The sequence below is a fragment of the Dromiciops gliroides genome, chromosome 4 (assembly GCF_019393635.1).
Source record: "Dromiciops gliroides isolate mDroGli1 chromosome 4, mDroGli1.pri, whole genome shotgun sequence".
In the NCBI taxonomy this organism is placed as follows: domain Eukaryota; kingdom Metazoa; phylum Chordata; class Mammalia; order Microbiotheria; family Microbiotheriidae; genus Dromiciops; species Dromiciops gliroides.
This window is the reverse complement of record NC_057864.1, coordinates 477,392,098-477,411,294: the sequence shown is the minus strand read 5'-3', so window position 1 is coordinate 477,411,294 and position 19,197 is coordinate 477,392,098. Positions and strand designations below refer to the sequence as shown.

Here is a 19,197-nt window from a genome sequence, read left to right as displayed (position 1 = left end):
ACAAAAGCAAGGAGTGTGGGGCAGCTAGGTGGTGCAGTGGATAAAGCACCGGCCCTGGATTCAGGAGAACCTGAGTTCAAATCCAGCCTCAAGACACTTGACACTTACTAGCTGTGTGACCCTGGGCAAGTCACTTAACCCTCATTGTCTTTCAAAAAGAAAAAAAAAAAGCAAGGAGTGGTAGCTTCAGGACGTGGAGAAACTGAGGACCGTCATTTGAGTATGATTACTCCAATCCTGACTTACCAGCTTCATTTCCCACCAATGCCCTAACTCCCCAGCTAGTCACAATACCTTGTTCAATAAGGAAGCCAGTAAGCAGAAGCCTCATTTTCAAAGTGGGAAGGGGGGGAAAGGGCCAGGGGATACTTGAGATTCGAGGCAGCTAGGTGTCACAGTGAATACAGCACTGGCTCTGAAGTTGGGAGGACCTGAGTTCAAATCTCACCTTGGACACTTACTAGCTGTGTGGCCCCAGGCAAGTCACTTAGCCTCAATTGCCTTAAATATCTGAGGGTATCTCCAGTCATCCTGATGTATATCATGCCACTGGACCCAGATGGCTCTGGAGGAGAATGAAGTTGGCGACCTTGCACAGCCCTCTCTCACTTCAATTCTGTGCAAGTCACAGCATCACCTGATGTCGTGGTCTTCCTCGGGGACAAAGGGCAAACAGCTTGAGGGGTCCAAACCCGGCTTTGAGCCTTACCTGACTGTGATCCTTCCACCTGGATTCTTGTGATCTGATCTCCCCCGTCTTCCCCAACCACCCCTTGTCCCAAGCCAGACACGGCCGCTCTCCTAAAAGACAGCGTCTGCCTCTCCTCTAGACTGCACTTGGTCCATGCTGCCTTCCTTCTAGATGGCTTCTTAAAGAAGCTTCTGGTGGACTAGAAGCTCCCTGCGCACAGTGACATCTTTATTGCCTCCCTAGCTTCTGGCACAGCCTTCTGCATGGGCCATTGAGCACATCCGTCCAATGGGTTATTTGATCTCCACTATTCTGCAAAATGGGAGGGCCGTTCACCGCTCCCCAATCCCCCTCGCCACCCCCCCATGAACATCCAGCTTTGCGTGGGCAGCATCATAGCCATCTGAGGCAGTGATCCTGTTACATTCTGCTCCAAAGGTAACAGAACTTAGCTTTAGACTGGCCAACCTTCTGTTGTCTGAGGACCAGCCCAGCCAAGAGCAGGTAAGAGTCCGTCGCCAGAATGCCCTTTGCTTTTTTCATTCACAATTAACTCAATATGGACAGTCTACTGGAGGGTAGGAGTTGTGACATCATCAATGAGTTAAAATCACAGACCCTTATTACACATTACTCCCCTTCCTAGGCATGGTATTCCAGCCCAGCTGGGGGAAGCCCACCTTGGCTTTCTTGCATTCATCCACACAACTCTCCATTTCCTATTTACATGCCCTGGTGCATGTACCCATGCCTTGACTAAAACATACTCCCTCCTCACCTGTTTCTTACACCCTTTCATTTACTTCAAGACTCTGCTTAAGCATCGCCTCCCTTATTGGGCAAGTAGTCAGTGGCCTGGAATGTTAGAACAGTGGGAACTCAAGCTGGTAAATCAGGACTAAGGGATGAAGTCTTTCCTTGATCCTCCTTTCCCCCGAAAAGCATCTTGCATTTATTCTTTATATCCATGTGTCTACATCATCTCCCCTATAGAACGTGAGCTTCCTGAGGGCAGGAAAAATGCCATTCTGTGTCTTTGCATCCCCAGCACCTAGCAGTGCCTGACACATAGTAGGTGCTTAATCAATGCTTGCTTGACTGAAGCTTTTGAAGATGAAAATATGCATGAAAAGAATCTCAGTCCTCCTCCTTTCCTAGGGCCTCAGCCATCAAAGGAATTTTTATTCTAAGCCCCATTAGTGTAAGAAAATCCCTTCTTCGAGTGCCAAATCAGAATATTAATTTATTATTTTCTTTCTGGAAGCGGCGGTGGAAAGCTTCTGCTATGATGTGAGGCTTAAGACTGGTGGTGTTTAATCCTTCTGCCTCTTCTTGCCAAGGGGCTATCATGTTCCCTTTATGTGCTGGGGGCCTTGGTCACAAGATAATTAGATTGAGATGGAATAGGCCAGCTCACAAACGTTCCATAGGAATCCAAAACTACTTTCACATTGCAGTTTCTTTCTCTCTTCACTACCTGCAGCTAAAGAAACCAATCCAGGGCTGTCAGAGCACAGTAACTGTCAGTGGAACCCCCTAGGCAGCACCAGCTACAAAGGAGCATAAATGAGTTTGGGGCAGCAGTCGAGGATGATGTAAGGAAGCTTCGTGTTTCTGTTTCTAAGAGACAAGCATTAGCCCTGCTGTCTGTTTACTGAGAAATGTACTCACATGGAATGAGGATCAGCAATTGAGATTAGTTTCACCTGCCACCTTGGTCCCAAAAGATACCCCCAGTTCTGGAAACCACAACCAAATCAACTCTACCATTGTGCCTGGATAGGGTGTGTCAATCCATCTCCATTCGGTCTCATTCACCATCTGTCTGTAACTTTTCCTAGGTCACCACTTCTCTATTAGAAGGTTAACTTTTTAAGGGCAGCAGCATTCTTAGTTTCTGAATTTGTATGGTAGGGCTTAAAACAGTGACTAATACATTTCCTTTACAAACACAGGGACACAAGATTGAGACCTGGAAGTCCAGGACCTCAGATTGAGTATAGGGGCGTTTTTTGGGGGGGAGTGGGGGGGGGTCATAGACTGAGTTCTTTTGCAGTCTATGCACTTCTCATTATCTCAGAATTGTTACATTAGAATATAAACTCCTTGAGATCAGCAATTGTCTTTTCTATTTGTGCCCCAAGTGCTTAATAAGTGCACTTTTACTTGTTCAAAAACCATAGGATTACAAGTGAAATCAATTATACTGGAATAGTTCTCAACATTTAAAAAAACAAGCACAGTCTCCTGGCTACAAGTCGCTACCCCTTCATTTTAGTAGATGAGGAATCTGGGACCCAGAGAAGTAACTCAGGCAGAGATGAGACTCGAGCCCAACCTGGCACAGGAGCACAGAACTGAGAGCTGACAAAGGGCCCTTAGAGTCATCCAGCCTCTCACCGTTCAGATCCACAGGCCTTACCCAGAGGTCCCATTCCCAACCACAGCCTGTGCACCTTGCTGCTGCCCACTGCTGCCCCCACACCCACGCAGAGCTGTCATCACACCAGGCCTGCCCCAGTGTTTTTACCACCCTCCTCCACTGTCCCCATTCCACCTGGGAGCTCGCCATGGAAGAGCTACCATCCTCCGCAGACCATGTTCTGAGGAGCAGTGTTGATGTCTGGTGATGTCAAAGACTTGGCTGCCTGGGCTGTGGCACATTCTCAGTGAGGCCATACAGCTCAGAATCATGAAAATATCACAATTTGGGACAAATCTGTTAAAAATTAGGCCCAGGAGAATGGAAAGAAGCACAGTGGAGGCTGACTTTTTTGAGAAGCCGTATCAAAGATTTTGCCAAGTACCCATGTGACCAGAACAGGAGGTGCACTGACTGTGCAGGAACAGGGAGAGAAGTCAAATGGACACCCTTGATACTAAAAGAATAAGTAAGAGCCCCACACATTAGTCTCATTTTCCAAGGGGGACAAAGGGTGGAGAAGGCCATTATGCCTCAGCCCAACAGACTGGTGGCTGCCCGAATCCTGAGCTGGTCCTGGGAATGAACAGAAGCAGAGAGCCTAAGGTCATGCTGGCATTTTAGGAGCAGAGAGCAGAACAATCAGCTCAGAGAAGGTACCACAGGGAGAAAAAAAAGATGACTGTTTTATTGATGTGCCAACATACCAACTGACAAGATCCATTAATACAATCAACCTTCTCAAAGAGGATGAACTGCATATGAAGTAGCTTTCAAGTGACATGATACGTTAATAAATTAAGGAAACAGATTCCTCTTTCCACATAATCATTTTCTCATTTCATGTTCTTCACGAAATCCTCTCCTTTCTTGATGGAAGCTTTCAGCTCGGGAATGGCCTCAGCCACCATCTTCTCCTCAAAGGGGGAGAGCTTGCCAATGCCCAGGTTCTTCTCAATGCCTTTTTTCTGTTAAGGGGTAAAAAGTTAAAAGGCCCTTTTGGGTATTTCAGCAATGACCAATATAGCAAAATACTCCCCACCAACTCATGGTTGTGTGTGCTGTACACAATAAAGCAGGGGCATAGAGACTCAGTTCCAGATTAAAATAGGACTGGGAACCATTTAACAAGGCAATAAAAAACATGAGGGAACACAGATTACGTCATTATGTGGCCCCCAGGGATGTAGGGTTAGGTGGCCCTATTTCTCCTGCCCTCAGGGCTCCCCACAGATAGCAATCACCCACAGATCAGAGCCTGCACTCCTTCCCTCCTTACTATCACTGGGCAGATGACTAAAGCAATGAAATTTATTTTAAGATTCACCTGAGCCAATTATTGCCAAATACTATATTTACATAGCACAGCATATAAACAATTGTATGGGACCCTCACTAAAACGCTGGGAGCTTGGCAATATTATCCCACTGTACAGACAGGGAAACTGAGGTATAGCAAGGTCAAGTGATTTTTCCTATACTTGACAGCTGGGAAGGGTCAGGGCTTTAACCTCAGGTTTTGCTCGTTTCACTAAATTAGACAAAATTGCTAAAAATGAAAAAGCATCAATTTCTGCCCTCCTGTTTACATCAGAGATGAGCAGACAGTAGCCGGCTCCTTCACCTGAGGCAAAAGATTCCTATTGTTTATACCTAGAGTTTTATGTTGAAGAGATTCAGGATGGGCTCTTCCACCACAAGCCCACTAGTAACAAAGGAGACACCTCACATTAAATTTCCCCAATATTGGATTTATGTTGCTTGGAAGCACAGGCCTGGCACCGGGCCCAGTGGCAGGCCTCACCCTCTCTTGTCCAAGGAAGGGAGGCAGGAGAAAGGCCTAAGGACCTTCAGTCTGGAGAGGTCTGGGGGGAAGGAATGAAGTAAGGCCCCAAAGCTAGATGGCCGACCTCAGCAGGTAGTGTGCTCTCCCTCAGAGGTCTTCAAGTGAAAGCTGATCAGCCATGATCAAGGATGCGTGTCCTTCAAGCATGAGTTGGCCTAGATGACCTTTGAGGCTCCTCCCCAAACCCTCGATTTCTATAGAATGGCTGCCCCACTGGGAGGCCCAGATGCATTGCCTCCAAGCCTGATGTCTCCAATCCTGTGAAAAGCTGAGGGCTTCTCTGGATCTGGTTTTTGCACACACCCATCATTCCTGAACATCTAAAGTCTGTATTACTCAGTGATCAGGGACTGCTACCGTTATCTCACAAGGGAAATTCTATAGCAAGAAGTTTGGCTCTGCCAGAGGCAGCTCCATCTCCTGAGTCTCCAGAAACATACCCCAAGCAGCAAGGGTGTGGAAAAGTAGGAGCACTCTGTTTCTTCTGATCTGACAAAAGAGCATTCCACAACTCCCTCCTTCCCATTCATTGCATCCACAATAGAGAAGACAAACCGAGCACCAGCATAGGCCATTGACAGGGTAGCAGAACCTAAAAAAGATAAAATCAAATTGGCCCAGGCTAATATCTCAACGAGAGTAGAGTGAAAAATCAGAGACCTAAATATGGTCTTTTCTGAAACTACCACCAGCACATTTTAATGCTCAACAGTCAAAATTCGGTTTGCTTTTCCCCTTCATCTTGAAAACTCATCAACACCCCCCCAAGCACACTGCCTCTGCTTTGTTATCTGGTGGCATCACTAGCACCAATCAATTCCCTTGACCCACAGGAAGTGCACACGCCATCACAGAGATAAGCAGAGACCACACTCTGGAGACCACTGAGATGCTGCACGTGAGAACCCACCTGCTCCAGCTTTTGCTTTGACAACTTCCGTTCCAGCCTCTTGGATCCTCCCTGTCAGGGTTTTCAGCTGATCCTCAGGGAAGTCCACCTTAGGTGTGCACTAGAACCCAGAGACCCAAAAACAATGCTCAAATCTCTTAGGTTGGTGGCCTCTGACTGCTGACGTGATCCTTAACTTCACCAGCACAACCCACCCGACAACCGCCTATCCCCCAGTGACCTATGATCTCAGCAGTGTGGAGGTGGGCACACCTTGGGGTACAGGTCACAACTGCTCTGACTCAGGAGGTTGGTGGGATTAAGATTCATTCACCCTGGGGCAGCTAGGTGGTGCAGTGGATAGAGCACTGGCCCTGGATTCAGGAGGACCTGAGTTCAAATCCAGCCTTGGACACTTGACACTTACTAGCTGTGTGACCCTGGGCAAGTCACTTAACCCCAATTGCCTCACAAAAAAAAAAAAGGAAACTGTCTCTTGGAGGTTCCACTGGTCACAGGGGTTAGACATGACAACAGGCCCTAAGTTACAGCCCAGCTCAAGAACACAGACACCCTTTCTCTCCCATGGGTGCTTACCTAGGAAGCCATTCCCTCTTCAGAAGTCTTCCAACAGGGTCTACATCTAGCTTTAACACGAACCAAGGCAGATTAACTAACAAGCCTCATTAACGAGACACAGGCCAGACTTGATCCTAGAATCTCCCCTCTGACCCTCGTGACTGGGCAGCTCATTCCACTCCCTCAGTCCCTAGACGGTCTCTGAGGTCCTGTCTAGATCCAGGATTCCCTGTGACCTTGGCTAAGTCCCTTCACATCCTCGGACCTCACTTTGCTCAGCTTTCAACGAGGGGACCGAAGCACGTGGCCTCTTCGGCCTCTTCAAGCTCTAGACCCAAGAACCCGTGATCCCTTTACAAAGCAACTTCAGAGGCAGGACTGGAGACAAGTTCCTCCTTCCCGGGCAATGTTATCAGAGCAGATTTCCTCGAAGGTGCTACCAAACAGGAAGCATACCCTCGCCTGAGAACACATACCTGGGAGATCAGGGGGATGATAGTCTTCCCTGCATGGCCACCAATGACGGGGACATTGACTCGAGCTGGATCCAAGCCCTGGTGAGAATTTAAAGCTCCGTTAATTTGTAACCAGATGTTCAATCGTAAGGTTCTGCACGACCTTCTCTGTAGGCCTTCCCTACTCATCCTGATAACAAGGAAGCCCCCACATCCAAAAGCTTTATCAAAAACAAACTCCTTTTAGAGGGTAAAGGTCAGGCCACAAAGCTCGGCCCTAACACACCTAAAAGAGGAAAGAAACTGACTTTAAGGCAGGGGTCCTTAACCTAGCATCTGTGACTTGTTTTTTGAGAAAATGGAATCCAATGTATTTTATTGCATGCATTTAGGAATGTGATTCGGAGAAGGGATGTACAGGTTTCACCAGACTGCCAATGAAGCCCACGACAGGCTTAAAGGTCAAGAAAGCCTGCTCTAAGGGGCCAATTACAGCACAGCAAAGGTTGTCTGCTACACCTGCCATCTGCCACATGGTGAGCTGGGAAATGGATCCTTGGCCAAGGGAGCCAGCAAATGCCAGTGTCATGTGACCCAAGTACATCCTAACTCGCTCTGCCAACAGCTCCAAGCTCAGCACATCTCCCCACCGCCTATCCCCTCCAGCCGTGGCAAAGGTGGCAGGCAGCTCACTAGAGCCGGCAAGCTGCAACAGCCTTCTGGATGCACTGGGTCAGAATAAAGTGAGGTGGACAGAGTTGTGAAATAAGCCCACGTGACTAAGGAAACTCAGTCAGGTCAGTTAGATTTTTAACTTAAAATTCCTCTGCATCTATCTGGCTAAGAGATAAGCTGGGAAGGTCTAAGCTGGAGTAAGCCTTACCTTCAGTTCTGCAACAAAGGTGTTTGCTCTGACAATATCTAGGGTCGTCACACCAAAGATTCTGTTGGGGTTGTACACGCCTTGTTTCTTAAAAACTTCAGATGTGATCGGGATGGTAGAATTGACCTGGGAAAGGGAAAAGGCAAGACAGTCTCAGAGACCAGGGGGGCAAAGCATCGCATCGGGCACTGACTGGTACCTGGTCTCTACAGGCACAGAACTGACAGAGCTGAGACCACCACATCTCTTCATGCCGCACCAGAGAGAAACTAACTTACTACATGAGATGCCTGAACCACTAGTGATGGGGCCAATCATCTGTGGGGCACAGGCTGGGACCCATTTCATGACATTTTAGGAAACTAACGTGTTAAACAGGTGCCAACTTTAAAATGTGGACCTTCACTGCAACCTACATGGTCTGGGTTAGTCTGAAGCTGTGAATGCCACCCCAAACCACAGCAGGGCCTTTCAGAGTCTAGCAGCTACAGTGAGAAAATCCTTCCAGTGGTTGCAGTCTACACCCTTAAAGAGAAATAACTATCCAAGAGCCTGGGGGAAGAACAGGCTTTCTACCATCAAGAAGGCATGAGAGGGGGCAGCTAGGTGGCGCAGTGGATAGAGCACTGGCCCTGGATTCAGGAGGACCTGAGTTCAAATCCAGCCTTGGACACTTGACACTTACTAGCTGTGTGACCCTGGGCAAGTCACTTAACCCCAATTGCCTCACCAAAAAAAAAAAGAAAAAAAAAGTCATGAGAGGATAGGCCAAGCTAAAATAAAAATGACAATTCTACCTACATTAATTTACTTATTCAGTGCCATACCAATCAGACTACCTAAAAATTATTTTTTAGAGCTAGAAAAAACAATAACAAAATTCATCTGGAAGAACAAAAGGTCAAGAATATCAAGGGAATTAATGAAAATTAAAAAAAGCCCAGGAAGGTGGGCTAGCTGTACCAAATCTGAAACTATACTATAAAGCAGCAGTCATCAAAATCATTTGATACTGGCTAAGAAATAGAATGGTGGATCAAGAAGGCATGAGAACTGTCTCCAGCTATTGGATAAAGGCCGTCTTCCTTCACTGGGCACCTTCATTCAGATCCTTACTGTGATATTAAATCCAAGTTTAGCCCAAATGTTGGAAAGAACAGAACACTCCTGTGCCACAACTATCCTAGGGGAAGATATGCACATATGTTTGAAGGCTGTAGTAGTGAAGGCTGAGTAGGGGCCAGCCACACAGACCACTCCCAGCAAGTCAATGGCAGTAGGGGACAGATGAGTTAAAGTGTAATGGCTAATCAAGTAGGAGGGAGACCAGACAGTATCTGCAAAGAGCAAAGGGCAAAAATTGAGAGATACTGTAGAGAAGGAGAAGAAAGTTTCATGTGATGTTAAAGAAGAAAATCACCTGGGGTGGTCTACTGCCCTCATATAATAGAGTGCAGGCAGGATGAGCCATCCTCATCTATGGAAACACATTCCAAGTGCCAGCACACACTGTAGCACACGAATCTAACGACCTAGGCCACTACAAGGACCAAATCCGTGATGAAGACTTCAGAGAGAGCTGGGAGTCTGCCATGAAGTGACACAGAGGGAAGAGAGCAAGCCCAGAGAACACATCCCTGACCAACCCTGCCGATTAAGGACAAAGGAATACACCCTGGTCCTGCTCCATCCACGTTCACACCCACAAGTTTTCTTCTCTTAACAAACCACTATTACACGGACAATTGAAAAACAGCCAAACTCAATTAGCTACAATCACGTTCTGGTTCTGCTTAACCAGGTATATATACCCTGTTTAAGTTTGGCTATGTTAAAATAAAATTGAATCCGAAAACAAATAACCCATCCCAGAGTGGCCCCTCTCGGTGACAGGCCTACCTCACGTCTTATGCCCAGATTCCCAGGGAAAAGGAAGCTTACCGGGTTTGCAATAACACAGATCATGGCTTCTGGGCAATGCTTGGCACAGGCAGCAGCCAGAGTAGCAACGATGGTAGCATTGGTGTTGAAAAGGTCATCACGAGTCATTCCTGGAGGCAAACAAAGAAAACGGGCTAGGCATTCACATCACCTCTTCCTCTCCCATTGCTGCCATCCCGGGCCCAAGTCTGGCCCTGGGACAGGTGGGGAGGTTGTGCTGGGGGCTCAGGTAGCAGCTCTACCAAACGTACCTGGCTTTCTGGGGACTCCTGCAGGAATCACGACAACGTCAGCGCCTTTCAAGCATTCTGGAAGCTGCTCAGGTCCCATGTAACCTAGGAAAAGACATAGCTCATTGAAATAACCTCACCCTTTTTTGACCCAGGGATGCTAGCTCGTATATGGAAAGAAAATGGGCAAAATTCTAGCACACCCAAATGTTTCAAATGAGTAAGAGTTCATATTTTTACATACGGATCCCACTTAGCGTTTCACAAGTCTTTAAGACTGGCACCAACTCCACCCTATCATCCCCAGCCAGTATGGGCCTAGGCCCCCCCTCTTCCCAAGTCCCCTGCGCTAGATCAGCTCATTCTTCACTCCCTTTCTACCTACTTTCTCCTCTTCTTCCTACCTCCAACAGGAGGTGAGGAAAGGCATCATCAATACCACTCAGCCATGCCTCTAGGACATTATCTGCCTCTGGTGAGTAGTAACTTTGCCTCCCACGAGCCCATTGTTGAAGTCACTGAGCAGTGTCAGGGAATGTGTGCCAGTATAGACCATTCCTCGCCAACAGCCTAGGTAATATGAATGAGGAAACTAAAAATTACTTATCCAGTAACAAAACTAGGAATTGGAAGAATCAAGACTTGAAATAAATGCTTCTGACTTCAAACAAGATGCTCACCATTAAAAAAATATGTCTCGATTGTCTCCCGAGAGGCATCTATGTGCAGGCTTAGAACGGACCCAAATCCCTAGTCGGCGATCAACAAGAGCTCACTTTAACAGTCCCAGAAAGGGACACTAAGGCCTGTTTAGATTCTAATTTTCATATGATAAGCTTTAGGAAACTTGCTCATTTAAAATGCAAGAAAATGTATTTCAAACCCTGCTGCTTCATGAAGTTTCTGCTCAAGACGCTACAAGCATTTAACTTCAAAGTCTAAATCTCTATTAACGAGGAAGCTTTAGGGTTGTAAATGTCTGATGAAAACTAAAAATAACTGGCTAAAAATAGGCCCAGACCAACTCCAGCTCTCTGTCTCCAAAGTAAAAGGGTCCTTTATTCAAAGTAGAAGTTAAGTGCAGGTTTTGTGGGCTCACTGGCCGTACCTTTCACAGTTGCTCTGGTCTCAATGTGGCTCAAATCAGCAGCTACCCCAGGGGTGTGAGCAATGTCATAGAGCGTCAGCCGGCTCACCAAAGGGCTGTTCTTCAGGAGCAGTGACAGGGGCTGGCCGATTCCCCCAGAAGCTCCCAGAACAGCTACTTTTGCATTATTCTAGAAAAAGGAAAGGACAGAGATGTTTACAAGAGAAACAATGTCAACTGATTCACAGGAAGACAGAGTTGTAGTTTTAAATAGCATCTAGATGATGGCCATATAGATGTGCAGCTAGGTGGCGCAGTAGATACAACACCTGGAAGACCTGAGTTCAAATCTAGTTGTGTGACTCCAGGCAAGTTTCTTCATCTGTAAAAAGAGCTGGAGAAGGACATGGCAAACTACTCTACTGTCTATGCCAAGAAAACCCCAAATGGAGTCAATGAAGAGTAAGACGTGACTGAGACGACTGAACACCACCACCACATGACGATCTTATTTGGGGGCATGATAACCAACAGCCTTCATTCGATCTGGTGGGAATAGTCTTATTGTCCATCTATTACCACCACTAACCACTGCCCAGCTGCCAGGGATGGCCAGGCAAGCCTCTGAGTCCTGGGCACAGCAGGTCCTCACCCCCCTTCCCTCACATATCCTAGACCTGCTTAGTCTGCCCCCAATGGGCAGCATTCCCTGTTTACAAGGAACCCAACAACCTCCTCTGTAGGTGCGGCAGCCTCCATCCCCTCAGCAGCTACAGCCACAAAAGTCCTTGGCTCTGTCAAGTGGTTCAACAGCAGAAACAGAAAGGGTTTCATCAATAACACTGTGGCTTCTGCTTTGCTACTGAACCTTAAGGACCATGGGCCCTTTCCTTTTTTTTTTTTTTTTTTTGCAGGGCAATGGGGTTTAAGTGACTTGCCCAGGGTCACACAGCTAGTAAGTGTCTGAGGCTGGGTTTGAACTCAGGTCCTCCTGAATCCAAGGCTAGCGCCTTATCCATTGCGCCACCTAGATGCCCCCGGCCCTTTCCTTTTAATTTGCACCTGCCCCTTCAAGAGCATCTGAGCTCCTTGAGAGCAGGGATGTTTTGCTTTCTGTTTGTATCTCCGCTGCTCAGCCAATACTGAGCCTCTAACAAATGCCTTTTCCTTTCATCCATTCATCTCCAACTAAAAACACATCTATCATAAACTTCAATTAAGGTCTTCCCTTCAGAGACACTTGTTTTACTCTACTGCAGAAGTCATTAGTTCTGCCTCCTTAAAGTAAAGAAGCAAATACCTTTTGTTCTATACATAATAAACGGTATGACAATGTGGTTCAAAACCATCTCAAATCAGAATCCCACACACAGTTAGAGCACAGTAACTCGGACATCTTAGCTCCTTTCTGCACCTCTAAGTCCACTGGAAAGTCTAGGAAGGTGCTTTAAAAACGAATCAAACCAAACCCCCTAAACTTGATAGAGAGATAGCATGAGTAGAGGGAATCACTGGGTCACAACTAGTATGTCAGAAGCCACACCTGAACCCAAGGCCAGCTGTCTTTCCCCAGTGCCCAGATGCTCACCCAGAGATAACTGGCCAGAGTAACTAATAACCAGGGCAGAAAATAGGGACAGAAACAAAACTGAGCTAGCTCAAGTCTGGCTGTAGGGCATTCTCCCCTTCTCCCCAGCTCAGCATGGGCAAGTATCAAGGAGACAGGGAAACATCCCAATCAACTGCCAAGCCCCGAGTGAGGAGCCCGTGTGTGTGAGGCAGGCAGTGCAGAGACAAAGGCAGCACGCTTGCCCTCCAGGTGCAGTCATTCCACCAGGGAGCCCCGCTGTACACCAGGGCTAATGACCCAAGGATCAGAGCAGGCTTCCCAGAGGGCAGGAGCTCTGGTCTGAGAGGGAAATGGGAGAGTGGAAAGGGAGCGGGATCTAGAATCAGAGAACACAGGTTCAAATCCCAGGCTCTGCTTTATTTAACTTAGAAACACTACAGCTACCTGCTCACCAGAGTGTTGGAGTCAGAGGATTTGGGTACAAATCCTAACCCTGCCACTTGCTACCTTTCTGTTTGTACAAGTCACTTACCTTCCCTGGGCTTAGTTACCTCATCTGTAAAATGGTGGGGGGTGGGGTGGCCTCCATAGCTCCTGAGACCTTTCTGAGAGGCCAGTGAGGAGTGAGACCGTTCCAGACATGGGTATGAGGAGTGTTCAAAGGCGTGGAGGTGGGAGACAGGATGCCAGTGTGGCTGAAACATGACTGAGTGGAGTGATGTGGAATGACTCTGCAAAGGCAGGTTGGTGCAAGACTAGAAAGGGCTTTAGGAACAAGCTGGGAGGAGCAGGCATTTTATCCTAGAGATTATTCTTGAGAAGAAGAGGGACCTCAGGCCACCACACCAACCTCATCTGAAGATGCAAGGCCCAGAGAGAGTGAAGGACTTGACCACACTGACCCAGGAACTAAGTGAGGGAGCAGGACTCACACCCAGGGCCTCTCTCTCTAGGGTCTTGGAGAGGCAGACAGTTCACATATTTTAACCAAACTGTAACTTAAGATAGTGTGAGAAGCCCCCTCCACCAGAGCAGATTGGCACCTGCTCTATGATTTACATTCTTAGAGGGTCTAAGTCCTATTTTCCAGATGAGAAAACAGGCCTAGCTGGCACAGTGGATAAAGCACTGGCCCTGGATTCAGGAGTACCTGAATTCAAATGCGGTCTCAGACACTTAACACTTACTAGCTGTGTGACCCTGGGCAAGTCACTTAACCCCAATTGCCTCACCAAAAAAAAAAAAAATAATAATAATAATAAAAAATAAAACAAAAACAAAAACAAGGTTACTACTTATCCCTAATTGGCTGGAAACATTCTCTTTCTTCATCTGCACCCTCAGGAACCAAGGCCTGTCCCTTCTTTTGCTTATTTCGTCAGAGTTCCAAAGTGACAATAGCAAACATCAGGAATTTTTTTGGCCCAGACTTATGAATTAAACTGTGTAGATAAGGAATTCCTAGTGAGCAAACTCCCTTCACCAAAGCAGGACTGCAGTAGGTCTGCAACTTAAGAGTCTAAGGACAGGTGTCTGGGGCCAAAACAGGCCGCTGGGCCTGCTCTCTAGCCACAATACCATTCTCTCTCAATCAGTGTCAATCAAGGAAGGGCAACAGGTTCTCACAAATGATCTATCAGCCCTAAAGTACAGGCACTATCATCTCCCACCACACCCTCGACAATGTGACTGGTCCAAGGTGCCACAGCTGGAGCCTGAAGCTGGGACTTGTGCCTCCAAGTCACAGGCCCTTTCCATCACACCTTCCTGCTTCCCTATTACTGCATGTAAAGGGCTTGGTTAAATACGACACGAAAGCACCAATTACACACACAAACTAAGTTATGGTAGTAAGTAAACTAAGTCACACTTCAGAGATGTGACCTGACAAACCGTAACGGTGATACACTTTCTTAATTAAATGCAAAGCTTAACAGGTTCCAAGGAATGACTGACTGAAGCTCATTAGGTGCCAAGCACTGCTCTAAGTGCTGGGGACAATCTCTGTGGTTGAGGGCCCCTAACTGGGGATTCGGTTTTCAGGAAGATGGAAAGGTCCTGAAGTGCTAAGCAAGCAAGAGCAGGGCTCCTGGCAAGGCTCATGGTCCTTAGGTTACTTAGTTCAGATGGCAGTGCCGAAGGCTGCAGGGCACAGAGACAGGAGATTTCCATCTCACTGACGGCCTGTGAGCAGCCATGGCAAAGAGGAAGGCCAGGAGTTGGGCACCCACAACTGCTGGTATTCTTCAGTCTGACCATCAAGGTGGCTTCCAGGAAAAACAAGGGCAGGGGGAAGGGAAAGATACCAGAAAGAGCCATTGGTCCCCTTCAGTGATGGCAGCTATCCTTGACCATCCTAGAAGGGGAAGGAAGAGGGCAAGAGAGGTAGCGAATCAACTCATGTTTACTAAATGCCCATCACGTGTTTGACCTGGTTCTGAACATTACAGACGACAAAGACTGTTTAATTTTAAAATTTAATAACTGCTGCTGCCTTTCTGCTCTATAGTCCTTAACTTTGTTTTTAACCAATGATTACCTCGGGAGCAGCTGGGTGGAACAGTAGATAAAGCACCAGCCCTGGATTCAGAAAGACCTGAATTCAAATGAGACCTCAGACACTTGACACTAGCTGTATGACCCTGGACAAGTCACTTAACCCTCACTGCCCCTCAAAAACAAACAAAAACAAAAAAAACTCCAACTTCTGGTTTCTCCTTAAAGATAATCTGGTTGATGCGCTCTCTCTCTCTCACACATGCACACATGCTATATTAAGTTTGGCAGGTGGAGGAAGAATAGTTTGCAGCCAGTCTCAGACATTTCAACTTGGCAAATGTTAATAATAAGGAAAGTGATACAGGAACTGCATGACACACACTTCTAAATGCCAATTACAACATGTCCATAGCGAGCTTCCCATTTACATTCTAAAAGGGCAGAACCAAGAACTGTGATTTGCTTCTTCTTCTTGGGGGGGTGGGGGGTGCCGCAGGGCAATTGGGGTTAAGTGACTTGCCCAGGGTCACACAGCTAGGAAGTGTCAAGTGTCTGAGGCTGAATTTGAACTCAGGTCCTCCTGAATCCAGGGCCGGTGCTTTATCCACTGTACCACCTAGCTGCCCCTGTGATTTGCTTATTAAGAAGAGAACCATTTTACTTATTTGAAAGTTTTTATTCCTTTACCACCATTTACATTTGTGGAAACCCCAGAATGAGTCAAACACTACCCAAACTTTAGGTCCCAAGCACCACCTCTCTGGTGATTTCTCTCTTCTCAAGGCGGCAGCAATAGATCAGAGTTAGTTAATGGTAGAGAAAGTAATCAAAACAAGAGCTTTTTCAAATATAAAATTCTGTTGATCTTTGGTTTGTATGTTACCTAAATTCCCCCAGAGGCCCTCCTCTCTTCCCTTCACTCTTAGAATTCAATAAACACACCTTAATAGAACTTAGTAATCTAATAGCCTCACATAGCAGAAGCATGGCCAATAATTAGGGGGAAAAGGCCTCCAAGCAGTCAAAATTCACTAAAGTTTATGCACTTTAATGGCAGGACAAGCCCTTATTCAAGGCTGATTTTCAATAAAAATTTGAACCAGTTTAACTACATGGTTTTCAAGTGCGTGGCAGAGTAAAGGTAAATCAGAAAATGGTTGATGATATTCTCCAGCCAGGAACCTCAGCTAAAAGAAAGGACCCCTGAAGGTGGAGGACCCAGAACAATGCAGAACAATGCAAACAGTAAGCCGCATGATCTTGACTACTGAGAGCGAAACAAGGTGCCCTACACACCTTCCAAGACCTTAAAAGTATACATTACTAAGCAGTAGAAATAAAGTTCATATGTAATGCTGAGTGATCAAGAAAGGATTATATTCTATACCCTTAATTTAACAAGGTACAAAATCTATAAATTTTGGAAAGATTGCATGAAAGCGGTTTTAAATTTACCTGGAATATATAGCTATACAGAAATAACAATGGGTTCTAGGCAGATTTCATTGTACCCTGTTTTTTGTGTGTTTTTATTTTGGTTTTTTGTTTGTTTGTTTTGCAGGGCAATGAGGGTTAAATGACTTGCCCAGGGTCACACAGCTAGTAAGTGTCAAGTGTCCGAGGCCAAATTTGAACTCAGGCCCTCCTGAATCCAGGGCCAGTGCTTTATCTACTGTGCCACCTAGCTGCACCCCCCACCCCGCCCCGTCCCTGTCCCCTGTTTTTTAACTACTAATCATTTCAGGTATGTTAATCTTGGTCTTCCCAATTAAATCATGAATTCTACCATTTTTATTTCTTTGTCCTTTATAGGACAAATAAAAGGTGCTCACTACAGAAAGTTACTGATTGGTTCATTCATACCTAAGCATTAGCTTTCCAAAAGCAAGTCCATGGAGATGGGGAGGCCCAAGAATGACATATCATTCATTTACTGAGCCAAGAAGCAAAGCCCCAAGATTCTTGCCTATTTTTGAGAAAAATTAGAGTTGCACCAGGCTTTGGAGAGCAAGTCCAAAGCCTTTATTGTACAGATAGAGGAAGTAAGGTCCAGATAGGAGAAATGACTCGTCCAAGAAAGGTGAGAGTTAAAAATAGGCTGATCTTTCCAGGGCTGCAGGACAGTACTTTCTCTTTCCACCCTATCTACAATAAGCCCCTATTACCTTCAAGAATAATCCCCAAAAGGACTGGTAACTTCTGAATAAAACCCAGCGTTTCTGGTATAGTTTCCACAATGGAGTCCTACAGACCAGGAAGGAATTAAGGTGGTGGGTAGAGCCTATTCCAAGTCACTGGGGGCCAAGGGCAATAACTCTGGTCTGGCAAAAGGCTGACTTTCAGCGAGGACATCCTGGTGTCTAGAAGGTATTTAGAGGTCTCCAGTCAAATGAGACACACCTTGAATCCTTTATAGCTAGCCCACTCAGAAGCTAAATTACAGGACTTGGAGACAGGAATACTTGGGTTCAGATCCAAATTCTGACACTCACTTGCTGAGTTTCTTCAACTACTAGCTGGTCCAATGGTCAATGATTTGCCTCCTCCCAGCTGATGAGAGCAAGAGGAGAATAATGCTGATACTGGGGTTAGAAAGACCTGAGTTTCCAGCAATAGCAGTGCTAGGTCTGTATCCCAAAGACATTTAAGGGGAAAAAAAGGGGGGAGGGGAGCAACCCTTTTGTACAAAAATATTTATAGCTGCTCTTTTTGTGGTGGCTAAGAATTAGAAACTAAGGGGATGCCCACCAATTGGGAAATGCCTGAACAACTTGTGGCATATATTTGCAAGGAATACTATTTTACTTTAAGAAATAACGAGTAGTATAGTTTCAGAAAAACCTGGAAGGGCAGCTAAGTAGTGTAGTGGATAAAACACTACTCCTAGATTCAGGAGGACCTGAGTTCAAATCAGGCCTCAGACACTTGACACTTACCAACTGTGTGACCCTGGGCAAGTCACTTAACCCTCACTGCCCCACAAGAAGAAAAAGAAAAAAAAAAGAAAAACCTGGAAAGACTTACATGAACTGATACAAAGTAAAGTGAGCAGCATTACACAATAACAGCAATACTGTATGGCAAAGAACTGTAAATGACTTAGCTATTCTCAGCAATACAGTGATGCAAGACATTCCCAAAGTGCTCATGATGAAAGATTCTATCCACCTGCAAAGGACTGATGTCTGAATACAGACTGAAGCACCCTTCCTTCCTTCCTTCCTTCCTCTCTCCTTTCTTTTTTCTTCTATCACAAAATGGAAATGTTTTACATGATTGCACATGTATAACTTATATCAGACTGCTTGCCATCTCAGGGAAGGGGGAAAAAAGGGAAGGATAGATAGGTTTAAAAAATTGTTAAAAATTGCTTTTACGTGTAATTGGGGAAGAAATAAAATATATTTTTTAAAAGACCTGAATTCAAATCCTTCCTATGATTCATCATGTGACCAAGGGCCTGTTGCAACCTGTGAGCCCCCACTTTCCTTACCTGTAATATAATACGGGGCCTTCTCCCCGTGCAACATCTCCATGCCCCTCCCCCTTCTCCCACGGATGAGTCGCTTGGTGGGGGTGACAGGGAAGAGTGAGTGGGGGCTGGGCGGCCATGCTTCTGACCCTCTCGGGCACTTTTTTTCCCTCCCAGTCCTCTTCAGGTCTCTTTTACGTGCTGATTGCTCCCCAAGGACAAGCATGGCCTTTTAGCAAGCACCTGATAAACAGTGTTGTCCTAGGACCCTCTGAAATGGCCTTCTCCTCCCGGGCCTCAGTTTCCCCCTCTGTAGAGGAAGGACTCCCCCCACACACACACCCCCCGCAGCTCTATTGTGTCATTCTATGACCTTATGAAGTTCCCTTCTCCTCCCGGGCCTCGGGGCCTCCGCCTCCTGGCTTGTCAGACGGGCCTGGGCCGTCTTACCTGCGCCGAGGTGCTCAGGCCCCGGCGGAGGGCGGCGCCAACGGGGCGGGCGAAGGACGACAGCATGGTGGGGTGGACGGAGGGTGCAAGTCCGGTGCCGGGCAGGAGAGAGGCCTGTGACTCCAACGACCTCCAGCACGCAGCACGCAGCACGCAGCACGCAAGCACGCAAGCACGCAGCAG

The 19,197-nt window shown here is 46.6% G+C and overlaps 1 protein-coding gene across 1 annotated transcript; it reads right to left on the bottom strand.

The window, feature by feature from the left end:
• Positions 1-3,781: 3,781 nt before the first annotated feature.
• Positions 3,782-19,188, bottom strand: MDH2 (malate dehydrogenase 2). Its single transcript, XM_044005454.1, has 9 exons — positions 19,015-19,188; positions 11,045-11,213; positions 9,958-10,041; positions 9,707-9,816; positions 7,766-7,891; positions 6,904-6,981; positions 5,870-5,969; positions 5,400-5,551; positions 3,782-4,081 (listed from the first exon to the last, which is right to left on the bottom strand). Exons 1-9 carry the CDS (start codon positions 19,078-19,080, stop codon positions 3,950-3,952), a joined length of 1,017 nt encoding a protein of 338 aa, XP_043861389.1. The 5' UTR covers positions 19,081-19,188; the 3' UTR covers positions 3,782-3,949.
• Positions 19,189-19,197: the final 9 nt, after the last annotated feature.